We start from the raw sequence: 22,895 nt of genomic DNA, 5'->3' as shown, positions 1-22,895 counted from the left end.
TTAATGTGACGACTGCTGTTTATCGAATAATTAACTTAGTTTATAATTACATGATTAAATTAATGAGTTGATCATTAACTCAGTAACCTGGGGCACCATTGGAAACGTTTGTTTAATGAGTTTCCATTTCCCAAATTAACTCAAAGAATATCAGAATATAGATTTTACAGCAGCCACCAATCAATTAATTTCCTTTACAGTCTCATCCTGAACGCCACATAATTCGCAAATCTGCACAAACCCGGCTCTCACTAAATCATTCCGTACCACACCAATTGAGTTGATTATTTATTTACTAACAAGCTAAATGATAATATACACAAACACAGTCTAAGCTATTGATTAGAACTTAGTACAATGAAACAGGTCCCTAGCGGACCAACACAATATAACACGTGTTACACAAGATGGGGATTTAGAAAGATTGAGAGGGAGCACGAGAGAAAAGCACACTTGGATACATTTGTAAACTATGCTTAGTTTAGCCCTAACACCTTGCCCGGAACTGCCGCTCTAATGGGTCAGAATTATAATGATGTAATTACTTGTTGAAGGTCTCCATTGGGTATCTCTTCGTGGACCAAGTTCCTCTTAGGAGATTTAGCCGGCAACCTTCTACTCCGATGGCGGCACCTTCTTCGTTACTGGGTGAAAGTCTCTGATTGTCCACACGATGTCAGAGTCCTTTCTCTTAGTGGTGTGTTCCCTCGCACTCGGTTTGTGAGAGTGGACTTCTGAGGAGGCTAATCAGCCGTGTCAACGCTCCCAGCTTGGGTAGGAGGGACGTGTAGACAACCGATGATTTGAAGAGAAGAACTGGCTGGTTCTTCTTGAATTCCCCTTTTTTAGATACAGTAATCAACCGTAGCCTTGATTGTTTAGAGGTTCCTTTGCCCTCTTCCTCGTGTTGCGTTTGTGGGGTTGCGACTATCTTAGATCACGCTGCAGCTGTGGTCCGTTTTAGTGTGATATGTAAATTAACTCATGTTTTATACCCCAGGGTAGAAAGGGGCGTTTACGTCTTTATGACTATTATACGTTGTCTGGGATGTATCTAGTTACGAGGCAAGGTATCAGGATTTTACTTTGACCTAGTTTAGACAACTAAATTCACAGTTCATCTTTACAAAAACATTATCTTTGATCTGGATATTTTCAGTATGTAAACATCATGTACATATTATGAAAACTCTTCAAGTTACAATGTTTTCTTTATAACGTCCTCATTTAACTTTTAATAACATAGCAAAAACAACATTCATTTTCATATTCCATCTATCGTTGTTACCACCATTTCAGCTGATGAAATATATTGTCCCAAAGTCCATTTATTACATGTTATCGTTCTGAGGTAGATTATCCATAGGCCCACCATACATTCCAGCCCTCCACATTGAGATGAACATTGAGAGGTGTCATAACCCCCCTGTGATCCACGGTAACCTGACCCGAACAGGCCAGTCATGACACATAATATCTTATCAGTGTAAAACTACAATGTTGGGTTGTTAAAATATAGCCCATGGGGCTTCCCGAGTGGCACAGCGGTCTAAGGCTGTCACTACAGACCTGGGTTCGATCCCACGCTGTGTCACAACCGGCCATAACCATAGGGTGGCGCACAGTTGGCCCAGCTACGTTAGGGGAGGGTTTTGTCAGGGGGGGCTTTTCTTGGCTCATTGCGCTCTAGCGAGCCGGGCGCCTGCAGGCTGACTTCAGATGTCAGTTGAATGGTGTTTCCTCCGATACATTGGTGCAGTTGGCTTCCGGGTTAAGTGGCAGGAGGAACGCGGGTCAAGCGGTGTTAAGGAACGCGGTTTGGCGGGTCATGTTTCGGAGGACTCATGACTCGACTTTCGCCTCTCCCGAGCCTGCTGGGGAGTTGCATCAATGAGACAAGATCATAATTGGATATCACGAAATTGGGGGTAAAATAATAAAATACAATAAAATAGAGCCCATAATATCTTAGCAGTCTAAAACTACAATGTTGGTTTGTTCTTTGTATTATAAGTGTGACCTCACTGATCTAAAAGAGTAAAGGGGAAGAGTGTGTGTGTGTGTGGCTTAAGACTCGTCTTGCATGGAAGTTTCTCAATTATGCAGGAGAAGTGCTGAATCCCCTTTTGCAATGATGCATTTAATTGGATTATAATGACTTAATGCATTTAATTGTTTAATAAGAGTGTTGAGGAAATCCTTCATTCCCACCTTCCTTTGAAGCCAGTACCAGTGTAAATTAGGGCTGACCCCAAATAGTTGACTGGACGATTGTGTTTTAGTTGAGCAGTAACGCATATATGTACAGCATTTGCGCCCATCTCGATGAACTAATCCATGACGGAGGTCTAGACTAAAAGCCATTTATGCTTGATCCGAAAATGTGGTCGGCGCCTCCAGAGGCATGCAGAGGCCAACTCGAGCTCTGTACCGCATCGCCATGCGCCTCCCAAATGTTGTAACAATGCAGAGGGCTCTGTATAGCTCCGCATTGACATCCTGTGAAACACAAACTCACTTCCTTGACAACAGCGCTGCACTTCTCTGCGAAGTGCAAGAAGTATGAATGCCCTGACGTATCACCATATGCTGCATGGCCAATGCAGACTTTGGATTGACCATGCGCCCAGATGCACAATGCACATCCCTCTCCAGAATGCGCTCTCCCGCCAATTTGTGCACATTTATTGTTACATAACTTAATTGTGTGAATTGTTTGCGTTGGATTGTTAGTGTATATCAATTCCCCATTACATACCGTGCATTCAGAAAGTATTCAAACCCCTTGACTTTTTCCACATTATGTTACATTACAGCCTTAATCTAAAATGGATTTTAAAAAGTTTTCCCCCCTCAATTTCACACACAATGCCCCCAAAACAGGTTTTTATAAATAAAATAAATCACATTTGCATGAGAATTCAAACCCTTTACTCAGTACTTTGTTGAAGCACCTTTGGCAGCGATTACAGTCGTGAGTCTTCTTGGGTATGACGCTACAATCTTGGCACACCTGTATTTGGGGAGTTTCTCCCATTCTTCTCTGCAGATCCTCTCAAGCTCTGCCAGATTGGATGGGGAGTGGCGCTGCATAGCTATTTTCAGGTCTCTCCAAAGATGTTCGATCGGGTTCAAGTCCGGGCTCTGGCTGGGCCACTCAAGGACATTTAAAGTTTTGTCCTGAAGCCACTCCTGTGTTGTCTTGGCTGTGTGCTTATGGTCATTGTCCTTTTGGAAGGTGAACCTTCGCCCCAGTTTGAGAACCTGCTCCAGAGCGTTCAGGACTTCATCAAGGATCTCTCTGTACTTTGCTTCGTTCATCTTTCCCTCGATCCTGACTACTCACAGTCCCTGCCGCTGATACCCTTCCCCAGATCTGTGCCTCGACACAATCCTGTCTCTGAGCTCCAAGGACAATTCCTTCGACCTCATGGATTGTTTTTTGTGCTGACATGCACTGTCAATATATATACATAGACAGATGTGTGCCTTCCCAAATCATATCCAGTCAATTGAATTTACCCCAGGTGGACTCCAATCAAGTTGTAGAAACATCTCAAGGATGATCAATGGAAGCAGGATGCACCTGAGCTAAATTTCGAGACTCATAGCAAAGGGTCTGAATACTTATGTAAATAAGGTATTTCTGCATTTTATTTTTAATACATTTGCAAACATTTCTAAACTTTTTGCTTTGTCATTATGGGATATTGTGTGTAGATTTGAGGATTTTTGTTTATTTAATCCATTTTAGAATAAGGCTTTAAAAAGGGGTCTGAATACTTTCCGAATGCACTGTACAGTATATCACTTGTAGTACATTTACATTCTAACCTACAATGTTTGTTACTTTGGTTACGGTAATTTATTTTAATGCATTCAATATTATTATTCCAGTCTTCCTGTTCTCCTTGTCGGAATGGACACGTTGTTTGCAGAGTGCACAACCTATGCCATACTTGTGAGAAACAAGTTTTGGTTTATTTCATTCCATTTACGAGTTTTGTCAATTTAGTCATTGTCATTTGTTTGGAGCGCTCCTGTCAATGTTGAGTAAGGACGCGCACGCATAGAAATAGGCCTATAGGCTACCTGGGGATCTGATAGTATTTCTGATTGGCTTAACACACCACCACTAATGACCTGTGGAGCTTCTCAAAGTAAAGTTTTCTTCACCTCAAACAGCAAGCAAACAAAATCTGTTTTTACATCCATTGAGAATAACAATAGTTCCTCAATGTATTTTAACAATCTTTCCAGCTCTCTCCCATTCCATAACCACTCCACGTAAAGGGAAAAATGTCATGCTCTGATCCAGTGGAAACGTCATAAAGGAAAACTCATTTTGGGTGCTGGTACTGTTTATATGTAGGTGCAGGATCTCCACAATACTTTTGAGCTAATAAGAGGAACAGGAGCTCAAGCAGTAGAACATGTGAGGTGCAGGTACTCAGCTCCGGTGAGCTCCTGCCCAAGTCAAGCACTGCTTCTTATCCCTTGTGCAAATAGCCTACAGCTGTGTCTGTCATGTGCTCACTGGCACTGGAAACTCTGAGGGCCCAGAATATTTTATAAAATGTTGCAAGTTCGCTAGGCAAGCTTCGGGCCAGACCCAAGTTAAAAGTTGATACAATGTTTGAAGTTTGTTGCAGACAGGCCATGTGTAGCCAATATGATTGATAGGATATTTATTTTTATCAGCATATTTTCTACCTGCAGGCTGCAATGTTTTTATTTGTTGGCTTTATATAGGCTATTTTTACATAGTTGGCAATGGCAATAGAAGTAACTTTTTAGGTTTGTATCATTTTAATGTAGATTTGGATAGAATGTTGTTTAACCAAATGACAATGAGTTTGAGATATGATATATTATAAATAAAATTAAACTGTTTCGCGAAAATGTGCATATGAAAACCGTAACTGGCATGCAGATCAGTAGATTGGTATTCAATATGAGAAAGGTTGCCTTCTCCTTGTGTAGCCTGTTACCGGCAACTTCAGGAGAGGAATGTTAGAATCTGGAAAGCCAGCAGGAGCGGGAGGAGAATAGTTGGGTCAGGTTTTTTTTCTTCTGGTTATCTAGATCTCTGGCACCCTCTTGAGGCATTTGTCTTATTTCATCAAACCGTAAGCTTAAACCATATAGTTGATTTTATTCAAACACATAGTGTGTCTATATATAGAAAAATACACTTTTTTTTTTCGACCAATCAATTTGTCGAAAGAACAGACGACTTTCGGGTGACGAAGATTTTTGTTGTTGTAGGGGATTGCCCTAGTGTAAATATTATTCAGGCTTCACTTCTCTTTTCTTACTGTCACTTTCCTGATAGCTGCTTTATTAAGGAAAGTTTTTACTTTACTATGACTGTGATGTGGTTGTTGTGCCTACATTAACTTGAATTCTCTAACTGTAAGGGGCGGCAGGTAGCCTAGTGGTTAGACCGTTGGGCCAGTATCCGGAAGGCTGGATCGAATCCCCGAGCTGACAAGGTCAAAATCTGTCTTTCTGCCCCTGAGCAAGGCAGTTAACCCACTGTTCCCCAGGCACCGTTGATGTTGATTAAGGCAGCCCCCCCGCACCTCTCTGATTCAGAGGGGTTGGGTTAAATGCAGAAGACACATTTCAGTTGAATACATTCAGTAAGACAACTGACCTTTCCCCTTGAGTCGCTCTGGCAAAGATCATCTGTTACATGTCTAAAATGTAAAGGAGAATTAAAAACGTCTTTTCTTTCTCTCTCCCAGTCCTCCTGGCCCAGCCTATGGAGAATGATTGTATGGAAGGGATAACTCTGAAGATCACAGACTTTGGCCTGGCACGGGAGTGGCACAAGACCACCAAGATGAGCACAGCGGGCACCTACGCCTGGATGGCACCGGAGGTCATCAAGTCCTCCACCTTTTCCAAGGGCAGTGACGTCTGGAGGTAAGATTGTGTGTGTGGTAGATCAGTGCGGAAGCAATATCCAGCAGTAAATAGCTACATACCTCTACCGTTACAAAACTGTGTGTATGATGACGAGATATGAGATCTTCCCTGCTACAATAAGAGTTAAATTACAATACAGATAAATGACAAGAATATTTAAGGGCCATTACTGTTGTGTGTGTAGGAACTTATCCTCCACCTTCTCTGACCGTGATGGAATAGAGGAATATGTTGCAGGAGGGTACAGCCATGTGATAGCAGCAGTGATAGAATATAAGGATATGTTGCAGGAGGGTCAACAGCCACGTGATAGCAGCAGTGATAGACTAGATGGATTTGTTGCAGGAGGGTCAACAGCCACGTGATAGCAGCAGTGATACAATAGAGGGATATGTTGCAGGAGTGTCACGGCCTTGTGATAGCAGCAGTGATAGAATAGAGGGATATGTTGCAGGAGGGTCAACAGCCACGTGATAGCAGCAGTGATAGAATAGTGGGATATGTTGCAGGAGGGTCAACAGCCACGTGATAGCAGCAGTGATAGAATAGAGGGATATGTTGCAGGAGGGACACAGCCACGTGATAGCAGCAGTGATACAATAGAGGGATATGTTGCAGGAGGGTCAACAGCCACGTGATAGCAGCAGTGATACAATAGAGGGATATGTTGCAGGAGGGTCAACAGCCACGTGATAGCAGCAGTGATACAATAGAGGGATATGTTGCAGGAGTGTCACGGCCTTGTGATAGCAGCAGTGATAGAATAGAGGGATATGTTGCAGGAGGGTCAACAGCCACGTGATAGCAGCAGTGATACAATAGAGGGATATGTTGCAGGAGTGTCACGGCCTTGTGATAGCAGCAGTGATAGAATAGAGGGATATGTTGCAGGAGGGTCAACAGCCATGTGATAGCAGCAGTGATATGTTGCAGGAGGGTCAACAGCCACGTGATAGCAGCAGTGATAGAATAGAGGGATATATTGCAGGAGGGTCAACAGCCATGTGATAGCAGCAGTGATAGAATAGAGGGATATGTTGCAGGAGGGTCAACAGCCACGTGATAGCAGCAGTGATATGTTGCAGGAGGGTCAACCGCCACGTGATAGCAGCAGTGATAGAATAGAGGGATATGTTGCAGGAGGGACACAGCCACGTGATAGCAGTAGCAGCAGCACTTCATAGCCTGCTTTGTGTGAGACGTGTCGTGCACACTGTCCTATTGTCCACAAGTACGGAGAGAGGAGGGTGGAAGGCCACACTGCAGACCTGACCGCAGCCCTTTTATCTGTGAAGGGTGTGTGTGTGTGGCCAAGCACAGGATGTACATTCAAAATAGCACATCAACACACACATATCTCTCTCACACTCTCCTTGGACATGTCACTATTTCCAAACAAGCTTCTTCCAGTTTGCCTTCATAACAGATACTTTGCATATCTTAATGAGAGGGTGGTAGAACCTGCTATGAAAATTAAGGGGTAATCTTGACCCCCCCCCCTATTCTTTATCATCCATCTCCCTGCCTGCATCCCAATTGGCTCCCTATTCCACATAGGGCTGTGGTCGAAAGTAGTGCACTATTTAGGGAATAGGGTGCCATTTGGGACGCTTTCTGTTACTACTTCTTCATCATAAAGCTGTAGATCTCAGATGAGGAGGTAAAAACAGAGGAGTGGAACAGTCTCTGTTGGATGGTGTTATTAAAGGACTATATTAAAACGCTGAAGGCTACACGCCCCACTTGCAGGCTGCCTACCGGCCTTTTAGAGGAGTTTGTGTGTTGATTGAATGGATGTAATTGACATTGTGGGAGAACCAAGCACTTTGCCACTCTGAGGATCGGTAACGTCCCGTGTGTGTGCGTCATATATATATATATATACTAAAAAATATGATAGATCTGTTTCCCTAATATATATATATATAGGGAAACAGCTTTATCATAATTTTGTTGTTTGTTGTAAAAAAGTGTCTTTCTACCCTATTTGTCTTTATGCATGATGTTTTATAGATTCATAGTGCACTTCCATGAGCGGCATATTGATTACAAATAAATAAATACATAAATAATAATAATATATTGCATAGTTACCTTCCCTCCACTTCAGCTGTTGATATAATTTACATGCTCTGTACAGTGTGTGATGCTATACATACATAAAACAAACCCCTCCTTGAGGTGCCCCAGTCATTTCACATATTTCTTCCAACACTGGCACACCTGATTCAACTTGTCAATCAATGGCTTCATGATTAGTTGACTAATTGAATCAGGTGTGCTAATACCGGAGACGGTAACTAACTTTTCATTGAATGCTCTCCCTCTCTCCTCCCCAGCTACGGTGTTGTATTGTGGGAGTTGCTGACAGGGGAGGTTCCCTACAGAGGGATAGATGGTCTGGCAGTGGCCTACGGAGTGGCCGTTAACAAACTCACCCTCCCCATCCCCTCCACCTGCCCAGAACCCTTCGCCCAGCTCTTGGCAGGTAAGAGTCCTGTGTGTGTGTGTGCTCGTGCGCATACTTGTGTGTTGAATTTGGTGTTACCATAATGCTCTCTTTCTCCATTTCCTCAAACCTGGAGGAGAAATATGAAATGTTCCATAAAATGTTAAATTTGGTCACATACAGGAAGAACACTCTGAGCAGCTGGTTATGTTGTGTAATGTATTTTGGCTGCTGTTCATATATCTTCTGAAGGATATTGTTGTTGTTGATTTGCTGTGCCAGTTGTGTTGGTGGCGGTTATGTTTGATAAAAGTACAAAAGAAAAGTCACTCCCAATTATTGTCATGGTATCAGCCTTGACAATGCCTGGCCAAAATTCAGCTAAAATACAACTGTAATAGTTGGAGAGTTGTTTGTGCTTGAATTGTGTCATGACCTGAATGCAATCCTGCACTTATAGATAAATGTCCCATGATTATACTTTGGTAGTGGAGCAACTGTCATTTGCATGGTTTTTATAATTATCTTAACTGAGTGTTTCTGCCTTGACAGAGTGCTGGGATCAGGACCCACACCTCAGGCCCAACTTTGCCTCCATCTTGGTTCAGCTAACTGCTCTTGAGAGGCAGGTGGTGGAGGAGATGCCTCAGGACTCCTTTCATTCCCTACAGGAGGACTGGAAACTGGAGATCCAGGACATGTTTGATGAGCTGAGAGCCAAGGAGAAGGTGAGGGAGACCGAGCCAGCTGTCTTTTCTATTAAAGTGAGGCTGGGAGAGTAGGATTGGATGATGATTATTTTGTGTGTTCGGAGGGTGCATTTGTGATGGATATGTATGTTGGACTATGAGTGCATGTTTATGCATGTGCACAGAACATTTTGTAATGGTGTTTGTGCGTGTGTGTAGTAAAACAATAATAACCAGTAATAACTCCAGGAGCTGCGTTGTCGCGAGGAGGAGCTGAAGCGCGCGGCGGTGGAGCAGAAGTCTCACGAGGAGTTCCTGAGGCAGAGGGAGCAGCAGCTGGCCCAGTGGGAACAGGATGTGTTTGAGAGGGAGCTCAGTCTCCTCATCCTGCACATGAACAACCAGGAGAAGCCCAACGTCAAGAAGAGGAAGGGAACCTTCAAGAAGCACAAGTTGAAGGGCAGCAAGAACGGAGAGAAGATCAGCATGCCTCAAGGTGAGGGGACGGTGATGAAACTTGCTTGAAATGTCTCTCTACACACGTTCCAAAAAGGTTCTTTGGCTGTCCCCATAGGATAACCTTTTTTTGGTTTCAGGTAGAACCATTTTTGGTTTGTTAGAACCCTTTTGGGTTCAATGTAGAACCCAAAAGGGTTCTACCTGGAGCCAAAAAAGGGTTCTTCAAAGGGTTCTCCTATGGGGACAGCCGAAGAACCCCTTTACGTTCTAGATAGCTTTTTTTTCTTACAGTATGTACTTCAAGATTTTGCATTGAAGATGAAATGTTTGAGGTGACAGTACAGATGAAATGTTTGAGGTGACGGTACAGAATGTCACCTTTTTATTAGAGGTTTTTTTCATAAATATCTGTTTTACCGTTTAGAAATCAAAGCACTTTATAGATCCAGTCCCTCCCATACTGTAAGTGAATTTATCCAAATACTTATGACACCTTGAAATGGGGGGACTAGACAGATATATGTATGAAAATAACCTCAAATAAAATGTGACATTCTGTACTGTCACCTCAAACATGTAATTTTTAATAAAAAAATTCTGGAATATAGAGCCAATTAAAAAATATATATATATATATAATAAAATCAAAAATATATATATATGCATACATAGGCGAATGTATGTTGGTTGAATGGTTGGTCGGTCTGTGAGTCGGGCAGGCACATAGACAGAAAAAGACTCAGTTAGTCCACAGTACATGTCATTCAGCTCAGCTCACACTCCTTCACTACTGTGTCAACTGAGTGTGCAGAAGAATCATATACCCGTTATCTGCTGTAGACTCACTTTCTCTTGTAGACCACTCCTATTGTCTACTGATAAGAAACTCACCATAGAAACAAACAATGCTGTACACTCATCATGCCTGACAGAGGCTCTCAGTTTCTCATACAGATGCTCTCTCTCTTTCCAAATGCACACAGACTTACTTTGTGTGTGTGTGTGTGTGTGTGTGTGTGTGTGTGTGTGTGTGTGTGTGTGTGTGTGTGTGTGTGTGTGTGTGTGTGTGTGTGTGTGTGTGTGTGTGTGTGTGTGTGTGTGTGTGTGTGTGTGTGTGTGTGTGTGTGTGTAGGCTGTGGTCAGGCCATTCCCAGCAGCAGGGTAGTGATTTGCTGGTGGGTTGATGAAAGGGACATGGAGCTAACCCAACCACGCCTCTGGGCTTCCTGTCACTCCTGGCTGGCCCTTCGCTCGCTCGCTTGCTCTCTCGCTTCCTCTCTCTATCTCTCTCTCTCTCCTCCAACTCTAACTTCTTTCTCCCTTCCAGCTATATCTCGTTCCCAGCTTTCTCTCACTCCCTGTCTCGCTCTCCCAGCTGTTTCTTCATTTTTCTCCCAGCTCTCCCTTCTTGCCTCTCTTCTTCTCTCCCAGTACTTCCACAACCAATGTATCTTACTACGCCAAGCTAGCCGAGAACAGAGACATCCTTCAGGCCTCTCATGTTTTCGTTTACTTTGGCCTCAAAAATGACCATATTCTCTCACAAATGACCATATTCTCGTAGCACGAAAATGAAATTCAGACACCCATGCCACCACATAAAATATACATTTATTTCTAAGGTAAACAAATTGTTGACGACAAGCACGTTAGTTTCTTTGTCTTTGTTTGAACCTGGGTCGAATTCAGTGGGCCACACTGTAGCAAAACACTGTTTACCTGTAAAATCAATGTGTTCTTATTGGATGAAGCTAAGGTAGTACCTCCCCGTTTTACTGTTTCAAAACGTTTCCTCCCTACTGAACAGGACCCACCATCTTCATTTTATGATGTATTTTCTGTCTGTGTAGTCTGGTCTCACATCTGGTGTATGTCTCTTCCAGACTTTATCCATAAGATCACTGTCCAGGCGTCTCCGGGGCTGGAGAAGAGACGCAACTCTCCTGATCTGGGCACCGGCACCTCTCCCTCATTCGGCCCACGCTTCCGAGCAATCCAACGTGAGTGTGGTCTTCATCCACCACACACTCTCAGTTCACACAGACACACACGCCTCCACCGAACACACATCATCCTTTTTTTCACCTCTACACGCTCACCTCACTCTGCCCTTACATTCTCTGCCTCTTTCCCTACAGACTTCCTCTCTCCCTCTTACACATCCTTTCACAACAATAGCTGTTCCAGTCCAAATATCCTCTCTTCCTTCCTTTTAACAATGGATCAACAGTCTATTTGCTTTAGCCTTTAGTTCTCTATATCTGCAATGTCCTCTTTCTACCAGCTAGGGGAGTCTTTGCTCCATGTGCTACAATGACATAAATCATCTCTGTATTTTTACATGCGTGTGCTGTTACGCAATGTCTCTTTACTGAATAAGAAACCAGCTAAATTCATTGGTCTGTGTGTTACAGTGCTAAGTAGGAGTGGAAGGGCATTTGATTAACAGCACTGTTCTGGAGTTCAGCGCTAAAGACTAATTCCATTATAGTTTCCCCTTAGTGGGAGAATTCTCCCCATAGATAATGTCCTATACCACACCTACAGGAATTTTCTGTGTCCCAACAGACTGAAAGGGGTTTTCCTAAAATGCCCATAAAATAGGTCTAACCACAATGGTTGAGTTTAACAGCACAATAAAGATTGCAATTTAATGTATATTAAATATTTTATTGGATTAGTGGTTTTTAAACATCTGTTTGATTCATTTATGTGTTTAAAAAGTGGGTTGGATTCATGCGTCTGTAATCATTTGTAGGCTTAATGGTACTTTTTAGGGCTCAGTGTGCGGTTGTCATTAAAATGTATTTCCTTATTTAGCAAACATCTGTGCTAGCTATGTCACGGCAGACAATGACTTACTGAACCCAGGGGCCATATGGTTAGAATTATGTTAGCATTATGTTAGCGCTTTAGCGTCTTAGCATCTTTGCACTGTATCAGCCCATAGAGATTGCAGCGACGTCGTGAATGACTAACGTGACAGCAGTTTGCATCTCGGAGTCAGAACCCCCTTTAGGACGGGAAGCCTGTTGTGTGACGGCGCTGCGAGAGCTGCTGAGTCATGCAGTCAGTGTTTGTTTAACATTAGCGTAGCTGAGTTAGACTTTCTCATCCCCTCAGGGCTAGCGATGCTAAGTGTGCAGCACCAGGTGGAATCTCACTTCTATTATTGTCCACTTTGATTCCCCCATTCTCTGTCGCTCCCTGCCTCTCCCCTCTATTCCCAAACTTCTCTCTCTCTCTCTCTCTCTCTCTCTCTCTCTCTCTTTCCAGTCAGCCCTAGTGAGAACAGCAGGGCGTTTGGTCTGAGCTCCATGTGGCCCCTAGAGGTCCCTCCACACAACAAGCAGGCCAACGGGGACCGGCTGGGGCCCCACTGGAGGCCCCAGAGCCCTAAGAGCCCCAAAGTCCTGCGCCTCAGCCCACAGGAGAGCAGGTAGTAACCCCCTCCCTTACACTGACAACAAGCACATGGCTGAGCTCTGTAATCACCACTTCATTAAGTCAGGATTCCTATTTGACTGAGCCATGCCTCCTTGCCCGTCCAACATTTCCTCATCTCCCACCCCTTCTAATGCAACTATCCCTGATGCTACTCCCTCTTTTCTCCCTGCCCCGCAATAAAGTTTCTCCCTGCAGGCAGTCACTGAGTCCAAGGTGCTAAAGGAGCTCCTGAAACTTGACCCCAAAAAACCATCTGGGTCAGATGGTTTAGACCCTTTCTTCTTTAAGGTTGCTGCCCCTATCATCGCCAAGCCTATCTCCAATCTTTTTAACCTGTCTCTCTTTTCTGGGGAGGTTTCCATTGCTTGGAAGGCAGCCACGGTTCGTACTTTATTTAAAGGGGGAGATCAAGCGGATCCTAACTGTTATAGGCCTATTTCTATTTTGTACTGTTTATCAAAAATGTTGGAAAAGCTTGTTAATAATCAACTGACTGGCATTCTTGATGTCTATAGTATTCTCTCTGGTATGCAATCTGGTTTCCACTCAGGTTATGGTTGTGTCAACTCAACCATAAAAAGATCCTCAATGATGTCACCATTGCCCGTGACTCTAAGCAATGTTGTGCTGCTATTTTTATTGACTTGGCCAAAGCTTTTTATACAGTAGACATTATTTTCTTGTTGGCCGGCTAAGGAGTATTGGTGTCTCTGGGGTCTTTGGCCTGGTTTGCTAACTACCTCAAAGAGTGCAGTGTATAAAGTCAGAAAATCTGCTGTTTCAGCCACTGACTTTCACCAATGAAATACCACAAAGCTCAATCCTAGGCCCCACTCTCTTCTCAATTTACATCAACATAGCTCAGGCAGTAGGAAACTCTCATCCATTTATATGCAGATGATAGTCTTATACTCAGCTGGCCCCTCCCTGTATTTTGTGTTAAATGCTCTACAACAAGCTTCCCTAGTGTCCAACAAGCTTTCTCTGCCCTTAACCTTGTTCTGAACACCTCTAAAACAAAGGTCATGTGGTTTGGTAAGAAGAATGCCCCTCTCCCCACAGGTGTTATTACTACCTCTGAGGGTTTGGAGCTTGAAGTAGTCACCTCATACAAGTACTTGGGAGTATGGCTAGATGGTACACTGTCCACTCAGCACATATCAAAGCTGCAGGCTAAAGTTAAATCTAGACTTGGTTTCCTCTATTGTAATCGCTCCTCTTTCACCCCAGCTGCCAAACTAACCCTGATTCAGATGAGCATCCTACCCATGCTAGATTACGGAGACATAATTTATAGATCCGCATGTTAGGGTGCTCTCGAGCGGCTAGATTGTCTTTACCATTCGGCCATCAGATTTGCCACCAATGCTCCTTATAGATCACATCACTGCACTCTATACTCCTCTGTAAACTGATCATCTCTGTATACCCGTCGCAAGACCCACTGGTTGATGCTTATTTATAAAACTCTTAGACCTCACTCCCCCCTATCTGAGATATCTACTGCAGCCCTCATCCTCCACATACAACACACGTTCTGCCAGTCACATTCTGTTAAAGGTCCCCAAAGCACACACATCCCTGGGTCGCTCCTCTTTTCAGTTCGCTGCAGCTAGCGACTGGAACGAGCTGCAACAAACACTCAAACTGGACAGTTTTATCTCAATCTCTTCATTCAAAGACTCAATCAAGGAAACTCTTACTGACAGTTATGGCTGCTTTGCGTGATTTATGTCTGTCTCGATCTTCTTGCTCTTTGTGCTGTTGTCTGTGCCCAATAATGTTTGTACCATGTTTTGTGCTGCTACCATGTTGTGTTGCTACCATCTTGTTGTCATGTTGTGTTGATACCATGATGTGTTGCTGCCTTGCTATGTTCTTGTTTTAGGTCTCTCATGTGTTGTCTCTCTTGTCGTGATGTGTGTTTTGTCCTATATATATATATATTTTATTTTTATCCCCGTCCCCGCAGGAGGCCTTTTGGTAGGCCGTCATTGTAAATAAGAATTTGTACTTAAGTGACTTGCCTAGTTAAATAAATCAAATCAAATCCACCCCTCCATACACACAGGGCCAGATATGAATCCTATGTGGAATATTGTGTGGCACTGTATTGGCTGAAGCAGAAATATTGTGTTTTAAAGCAATTATGTATGTTCCAGTCTTTCAATGAGAGCCAAGCTTCTGGACATGGACAGCAATGAGAACGGAGAATCCAAGGATGACTTTGAGGAGTACAGACCAACCACGCCTGTCCAAAACGGTATGCTCTTCACCACTACCGGAGTTACTTTACCATATTCACACAAAAACCACCTCTATCCTAACTAATTGCGTCATAGCTGATTTGTAAATTGTGCTAAATTAGTATTCTGTATGCCTGAGCTGACCAACCAACCTACCCCTCTCTCTCTCTCTCCCTCCCCAGGCTCCTCGGTGAAGGAGCCCCCAAGGCCTACTCTACCTCAGGGGGACTCGGGTATCGAGGAGGGGCTGGAGGGGGGCTCCCCGGCCAGCTCCCCCAGGCCTGAGCACCGCTCCCTGGGAGGCTTGCTGAGGAGCACCCACCGGGCCCTACTGGGTGGCGGCTCCCTCCTAGCCTCTGTGGCCCTGGGACGACACCTGGACGTGCCTCACATCCCCCCCAGGGTTCCCCCCCGGACTAATCCCCCGCCCCTGGACCACCACCACCTTCTGCAGGAGGTCCCAATCACGGCCCTCAAAATCCCCTCCTCCTCGGACCCCCCGGTGGTGGATGACCTTGTAACCTTCTCCAACTTGGAGCACCTCCCCCGGCCCCTCTTTGACTTCCCCTGCGCCCTGCACGCCCCCGGGGTGAAGCCTCTGCCCCTCACGCCACCTCCGCCTCACCCCCGGGAGAGGGCCTGCCACAGGCACGCCCAGACCCCTCAGAGCCCCCGGAGCCCCCATTACCAGGTCCAGAGGCAGGCTAGCCCAGCAGAGTGGGCGCCGTCCCACCACCACACCAACGGGGAGGCAGGCTGTGACGCCTGGGGCCAGGGGTCAGACAGGAGGAGGAGGTCCAGCCAAGGCCTTCTCTCTGCCTCTCAACTAGGTGAGTGTATATGCACAAATACAGACACATGCATGCAACACACACACACACACCCCACTTCCCCCTTCAGACTCCAGACAGGTTTTTTTTATTGTTTCATCATTACGAAGCAAAAACACACCTCCCCCATATGCGTTGCATGTGGCTTACTTAATAGCAGCTCTGACAGTTATACTGATGATGGAGCAGGAGCTAAAGAGTAAAGGTAATAGATTCTCACAGTCAGTTAAGGGCTGTTTTACAGAGTTGCCCTCCGGTGCCATTTTATATGTTAACTTCATATCTAGTCTGTCAGAAAACAGTGTTCTCTCTAAGGGTGCCATCGTAGAACAGCCTCGAGCCCTTCATCAAGCCTGTCTCTGCTTGTAATGCTGCTAATAACTAGCATCTTCTAATCAAGCAACACATCACAAGGAGCACTTAGAGTCAAAAGCTACATAAAACAAATAAGGCAATTACCGTACACCGTAATATGGTACGTTTTATTAGCTGTAATGACATGAAAATAACAAGTTGTTTTTGCCAGCAACTTGTTTGGACAGAAATGGAATTACTGGAAGGAAGAAAATAAAAAATCTCAGAACACTGCTCAGCGATTTGACTGTACTTTCATGGGTACACTCAATGTCTGTCTGTGTAATTGTATTTCTATGTTTTTCTAGGATGCGTCCCAAATGGCACCCTAGTTCCTATATATACTGAGTATTACCCCCCCCCCCCCCCCCCCCAGAACAGCCTCAGTTTGTTGGGGCATGGATGGACACTATAAGGTGTCGAAAGCGTCGTGGAGGTGCATTTGATTAACAGCACTGTTCTGGAGTTCAGAGCTAAAGACTAATTCCATTATAGTGACTGTTTCCCCTTAGTGGGAGAATTCTCCCCATAGATAATGTCCTATACCACACCTACAGGAATTGTTTGTGTCCCAACAGACTGAAAGGGGTTTTCCCAAAATGCCCATAAAATAGGCCTAACCACAATGGTTGAGCTTAACAGCACAATAAAGATTGCAGTTATTACTATTATTACTGCCTCCAGAGAGCTGTCTCAGGGTTGAAAAGGTGTGTGTCAGATGACCTATCGTCTACATGGAAGCTGATCTCGCTTCAGTGCTTATTCAATGCCCCAGTAGGGTCTAATTTCCATCACTGAAAGTGAGGCTTTTGTCAGTCTGTAATACTAGACTAAGAAGAAAATGTCTGCACACTTAGTCAATTGCCATTTATGTGATATGTGGTTTATATTAGCTAAGCTGTCAGTGAAATGGTTATTATTTACCTTCCTGTATCTTAGAAACCTGTTGGGCGTGTGGTAGATTTTGATGCTTCAGTCTTCCGACACCTGTTTTAATTCATTATTACGTAACATATTTATTATCATCTCTGTGTTCCACTCATATAATCGGCTCTCTCTCTCTCAGGCCTGGACCTCCCCATGTGCCAGGACAGTCTGGAGTCAGAAGACAATCCCTTGGCGGTCCCCTTCTCCCTTTTCCCTGACCCTCGCCTCTGGAGCCCCAAAACACGTCGCCTGGAGGTCAACGTCATCCCCCGCCCGCGCCCCTCCCCCATCCGACCCCGCATCGACCCCTGGAGCTTCATCTCTGCTGGGGGCAGTGGCGGAGCGTTCGGTGGTGCCCGCAGCCCTCGGCGGTCAGATAGCCACCCATTGGGGTACCAGCCCTCACCCACCAACCCCTTCACGAACTGTGACCCCTTCCCCTCCCCAGACTGCGACCCATTCTCCCTGAGAGCCGACCCATTGTCAGGCATTACGCCCTCACCCTTTGACCCCTTCTCACCACCGTTCCCCACCTCCCGCTCGGCGCCCTGCTCCACCAACGGGTCCCCAACCCTGCCCACGTTCCGGGTGGCGCCTCTGAACCCGGCCGACTCGCCGCTTATCGACCTGGGCTGGGCGGCGGTGTGCGGAGTCAAGCCCCTGGAGGTCACCAAAGAGAAGACGCGACCCGGGAGGACTCTGGGACTCAAGCCCTTCAAGTCCCCCACGCAACCCAGAGACGATCGCTTCTAAACTAAACCTCCAACCCTGACCTTGCCTTTCTCATAATACAGAGTTTATACAAGTGTTTTTTTAAGGAATGCGGCCCCAGCCCCCGAAATGGACAGGTACAGGTTGTGTATATCCTGTCTTAGGAATGAGGAGGATTTGGAGTCCTATTCAAAACAAAAAATGCACATGATACTCATGCATGCCCCCCTTTAGGGGAATTGTGGGAAATGGGGTGCCCAAACAGTGGAGTGGTTTCGTGTTGCCTTAGAAACCAACAAGGAAGCTAAGCCTGCCTGCCATCTAGCTCAGTGACACTGGATTGTGGGAGTGGATTTCTGTGCACAACAAACCAATGTCTGATGCCCATTTTATTCCAGAGGATTTCTCTCACATATATTTTGGAGAGTCCGATTGGTGGGCTTCTCCAGACTCAATCAGACGTCCCTCTATCGCTTCCACTCGTCTCTCTTACTACTTTTTGAAGTGTGTGGACAATACGAAGCTGAAAACAGCAGCTTGCTTTATCTGTAGCTCTGAAAGCATTCAGGGCCTTGGACATTTAGAGTGCAATTTGCTTTATGAAGCATTTTAAAAGGTTTCTGGTCTTGAGTGGTGAACCTACTTCAGAATCTATTTTCTATGATTTGGCTGAAATGTGCAAAGGACTAGGAGCTAAGTGAAGCTAGGTGCAAGATATGACGATGATTCTTGTCTTACCCTCGACAAACAAAAAAAAGTCTCAAGCGTGTTTGTCTCTCTCTTTGCAATAAACAACATGTGATGGGTCAATGTGAGAGAGTTCTCCAATTATGGCTACAGAGGTGCCATATCATCCAATTGAAATTCCTTAGAAATTCTCTGCATATTAAAGCCAAACAAACCCAGGACCCAGGCATTCCACTAGGAAAAAGATAACATTCCAATAACATTCTGACCACATTCCCAAAATGCGACTGATTTATTTGGCAGGTCAGCAGGCGACAAAGCCTGGGGGAGACTAGAGGCGCCTCACAGCACATTCCGTTCATGTGGCAAAGAATGTGACTGCTTCAGCCCACAGTGTTATACACGTTTGCCCCTACAGTATGGCAGAGTGGTAGGGTGCATAACTATAGCTCCTCCCCCCATTTGTCCAGTATTATCTACCAGAATTGGTTCTGTCCAGTCCAACATGGGAATACTGTTAAATCTTGATTGGATGAAATCCTGGAAGTAGCAACTTAAAGAGGATCACTGACTATTACACTCATTTCTTAGTGACTAATTGGCATGTTAGAAGGGAAGCTACAGTATAATAGCCTGCAAAGAAATTTGGTTAAGATATCCTCTCTCAAAAAATACGTGCCATTAGAATCCAATGGCTGTTTCGTTATAGGGGAAGCGAGTTTACCCAAGTGGCAAGCTTTGTAATTAGTCTTAATGACTGTGCTGACGAACTGAGTGGTAATATTAATTAGGATTGTGATAAGGACAGGGTTAATTTATTAACATGGAGATATTTGCCTAATTGATGCATTTCCCCCAACATAAAGTTTAGACTAAATGAGTCAGGATCTTTAAAGGGGATTTAAGCAGTGCTGTTCGTTTTATCGCATCCACGGCAGGAGGCCCCTTTAATGCGATTCCAGATGATACAGAAGCCTGCCCCCTTCAATTTCCTGACCAATGCACATGACCAGATCCTCTGGTCAGGTCGCGTGACCAGGGGATCAGAGTTCTTCGTTCCTGGTCAGGTCGCGTGACCAGGGGATCAGAGTTCTTCGTTCCTGGTCAGGTCGCGTTACCAGGGGATCAGAGTTCTTCGTTCCTGGTCAGGTCGCGTGACCAGGGGATCAGAGTTCTTCGTTCCTGGTCAGGTCGCGTGACCAGGGGATCAGAGTTCTTCGTTCCTGGTCAGGTCAGATGGTCAGCAGAGACTCCTAGCCTTACCCACCACTTATATCCCACTTCTTCTCAGGTCAGGCAAACTGCTCCTCTCTTGATCCAAAGAGATTGGGTCTGTTTTCGCTTCACGCCATTGACTACTGACTGGACTGCATATCAACCTATAAGGTGCCTCCCCTCTCTACCTCTCCCCCTATGTGATGTGGACATAACTACTTAGAGACATATCATCTTTGATCTTTGTCATCGTTCTTATTGAGATTTGTTTGAGAGGCAGGTGTGGCCTGAGACTACAGTATATGTCAACCCCAAATCGGTCTGTCATCATTATCCGATAAAGAACAGAAAGTGAGCATTCACTCCAGTCGAAGATACATGCACTATGGAATTTAAATTGTGGTTCAGTGGAAATGAACAGCTAGCGGCGTCAATGTCTGAGTCGATAAGGGCAGTCCAGTGCAACTCTGAGTAGGACTGGTCTAGTCATCACCAAAGGACAAGGAAATGGCCAAGGATGTTTAGGATTATAGTTTAAAGTTATTTTATTCCCAATCATAGTATTACATATTGGTATTTCAAAAGGGTCCTCTCTAGGTTTAGTTTGTAGATTTGTAAACCAGCCATGCAGTGCCCTGTGACACTGAATGCTTAAATACACCCTTATTGTACTGACGTGAGTTCCAACCGAACACCCCACGGTGTGTGTGTGAATGCCTGCCAAAAAACGAGTGTACATATATGGAATAGGGTGCCATTGAATATAGAGCAGCTCCTCCGCTCTGGGCCCCTGGCTTTTCCCTCTCCCATCACAGCGTCATCTAAAGCTGTGGCAGGTGTTATTGCCTACTATACTAGTCCATACAAGACCCCTGCACTTTAGCCTCAACATACAAGTCAACAGACAACCCCTGTAATTCCCATAGGGATGAAACTAAGACTGATGGTCGAAATTGTCGCAAGAGCATCGGTATTGCTGCCTGTCCGTCTCTCTCGTCATGTGTCAGTCAGTTTGTCTAGGTCCAAGCCCTCATGTCCGTCTCAGTTCTTCAAGGTCTTATCTGTGATTTCCTTTAGACCACACGCTGCCAGTCGGATGCGTCCAACCCTTTAAAAGCTATAGTGTAGTGCACAGATAACCCCAAAGAGAGTTTATTCAACTTATGCCTCTGCATTTTTGTGAAGTTGTATGTTTGCTTTAGTAAGGGCACAGTCACTATCCACCTATGTGATGATCTTGTGTAGATGATCAGTTTGACTATGTTTTAGGTCAAGAGTCAGTGATCAATGTGTTTTGATCTTGGCAAGCCATCAGACAAACAGATACAGTGGAATCTCCCCTTTATGTTGGGTGTCATACTACACTGGTAGTGAGATTGAACATTTACAATTTTCTTCAAGTAACTAGCTGTATTTGTATTCATTTGTATCCCCATTAGCTGCTGCCTTAGCTGGACTCTTTCTGGGGTCCAGCCAAATTAAGGCAGTTATCCCATTTTTTTTTTTTAAATACAATACATTCACAACAGATTTCACAACACATTAAGTGTGTGCCCTCAGGCCCGTTCTCCACTGCCACTTATCTACAATACAAAATCCATGTGTACGTGTGTGTGTATAGTGCATATGTTATCGTGTGTGTGTGCCTGTGTTTGTGTCTCTTCACAGTCCCCGTTGTTCCATACGGTGCAAAGGTCATTAGACGATAACCTTTGGGATGACCTTTCGGTTGTACACAATTCAAATTCACTCATGATGTCTGGATAGAATCAAAAGTCTACCTTATCTCCCTGGCCTTAACCCAATTGAAAGAAAAAACCCTCCGCCCTTGTTTCTCTCTCTGATTATATCCATGGTCTTCTAACCTGGTCATGGTGATGACAGGTTTTTGGACAGGAAAATAGATTCCTTGAACGCTCCTAGACCGCTGTCGGGTCGCGCCGCTGGTCCCTTGATTGATGCGGATGACAGGCGGCGCTCCAATAAGAAACTCCTGACGAGTTGTTTGTGACGCGCCGCCCTTTCAGGCATTGCCTCATCCGTCATCGCGAATCGGCGCCCCCCCATCCGTGCTGACAGGCCTGAATGAAACAGAACTTTGCAGAGGAGAAGAGGAAAGTATGCCAATAGGCCATGTTAGGTCTCTAGGACAAATACTGGCCTCATTCATGCATACTTTGTCCATTTGTGTCAAGCTTTGAGGTGTATCAGTTAGTAACATAACCAAATTATTGAAGCTCTTTTATTTTCACTTAACAAATCGCAACAGGTCTATTACGGTAATTGCTTCCTGCCTCAGCCAAGGCATGCTCTCCCTCTCCTTCATCGTTAGTGGAGATTTAGGGCCGGACGCGGCTCATTTACCCAGCATCCTCGCTACTTACCTGGACTGAATGAATTAGACGTTCATTCAAATAAACCCGATTTATGGACTCTATTTCCACCCTCTCGTACCCGGCTATTATTACCAGAGGGGGATTATGTCTCTTTGTGAACACCTGCCATGTACTTTTGTTCTGCATGATGTTGTCAAACAAAATTATTAAAGATGACCTTTACCAACCGTGGGGGAAAATAGTCTCTAGGGAGCCAACAATGTCTCTGTGTGAGGCTAAGCCAATACCAGGTGTAGTCTAGTTCTGAAGCTAGCTCTTAAGCGTATTTTTCATCCGTTTTAGTCTGAATGCTCGTCAAGGTCACAATCTGTTGTCCTCTCGTTCAAATGATGACAGTTAAGAGGCCTAAATCAAATAAATGAGGCAGATTTGTTTCCAAGACAACCACGCTAGACAACCACACTTGGGCTCCCGAGTGGCTCAGCGGTCTAAGGCACTGCATCTCAGTGCAAGAGGCATCACTACAGTCCCTGGATTGAATCCAGGCTGCATCACATCCGGCCCATAAGGCAGGGAACAAATTGGCCCAGCGTCGTCCGGGTGTGGCCAGG

At 44.9% G+C, this 22,895-nt stretch overlaps 1 protein-coding gene across 1 annotated transcript in view; it reads left to right on the top strand.

Annotated features, from left to right (window-relative positions):
• LOC120049599 (mitogen-activated protein kinase kinase kinase 11-like) overlaps positions 1 to 21,427 on the top strand; it is a 41,300-nt gene extending 19,873 nt beyond the window's left edge. Inside the window, exons 2-10 of the mRNA XM_038995892.1 lie at positions 5,751 to 5,931; positions 8,274 to 8,422; positions 8,936 to 9,111; positions 9,322 to 9,568; positions 11,415 to 11,531; positions 12,808 to 12,970; positions 15,141 to 15,241; positions 15,407 to 16,054; positions 17,475 to 21,427. Coding sequence (XP_038851820.1) covers positions 5,751 to 5,931; positions 8,274 to 8,422; positions 8,936 to 9,111; positions 9,322 to 9,568; positions 11,415 to 11,531; positions 12,808 to 12,970; positions 15,141 to 15,241; positions 15,407 to 16,054; positions 17,475 to 18,088 — 2,396 coding nt within the window. The 3' untranslated portion in view covers positions 18,089 to 21,427. The remainder of the gene's footprint in view (positions 1 to 5,750; positions 5,932 to 8,273; positions 8,423 to 8,935; positions 9,112 to 9,321; positions 9,569 to 11,414; positions 11,532 to 12,807; positions 12,971 to 15,140; positions 15,242 to 15,406; positions 16,055 to 17,474) is intronic.
• Positions 21,428 to 22,895: the final 1,468 nt, after the last annotated feature.

Source organism: Salvelinus namaycush, chromosome 6 (genome assembly GCF_016432855.1).
Source record: "Salvelinus namaycush isolate Seneca chromosome 6, SaNama_1.0, whole genome shotgun sequence".
In the NCBI taxonomy this organism is placed as follows: domain Eukaryota; kingdom Metazoa; phylum Chordata; class Actinopteri; order Salmoniformes; family Salmonidae; genus Salvelinus; species Salvelinus namaycush.
Note: the sequence above shows the minus strand (reverse complement) of the source record. Positions and strands in the feature narration are given on the sequence as shown.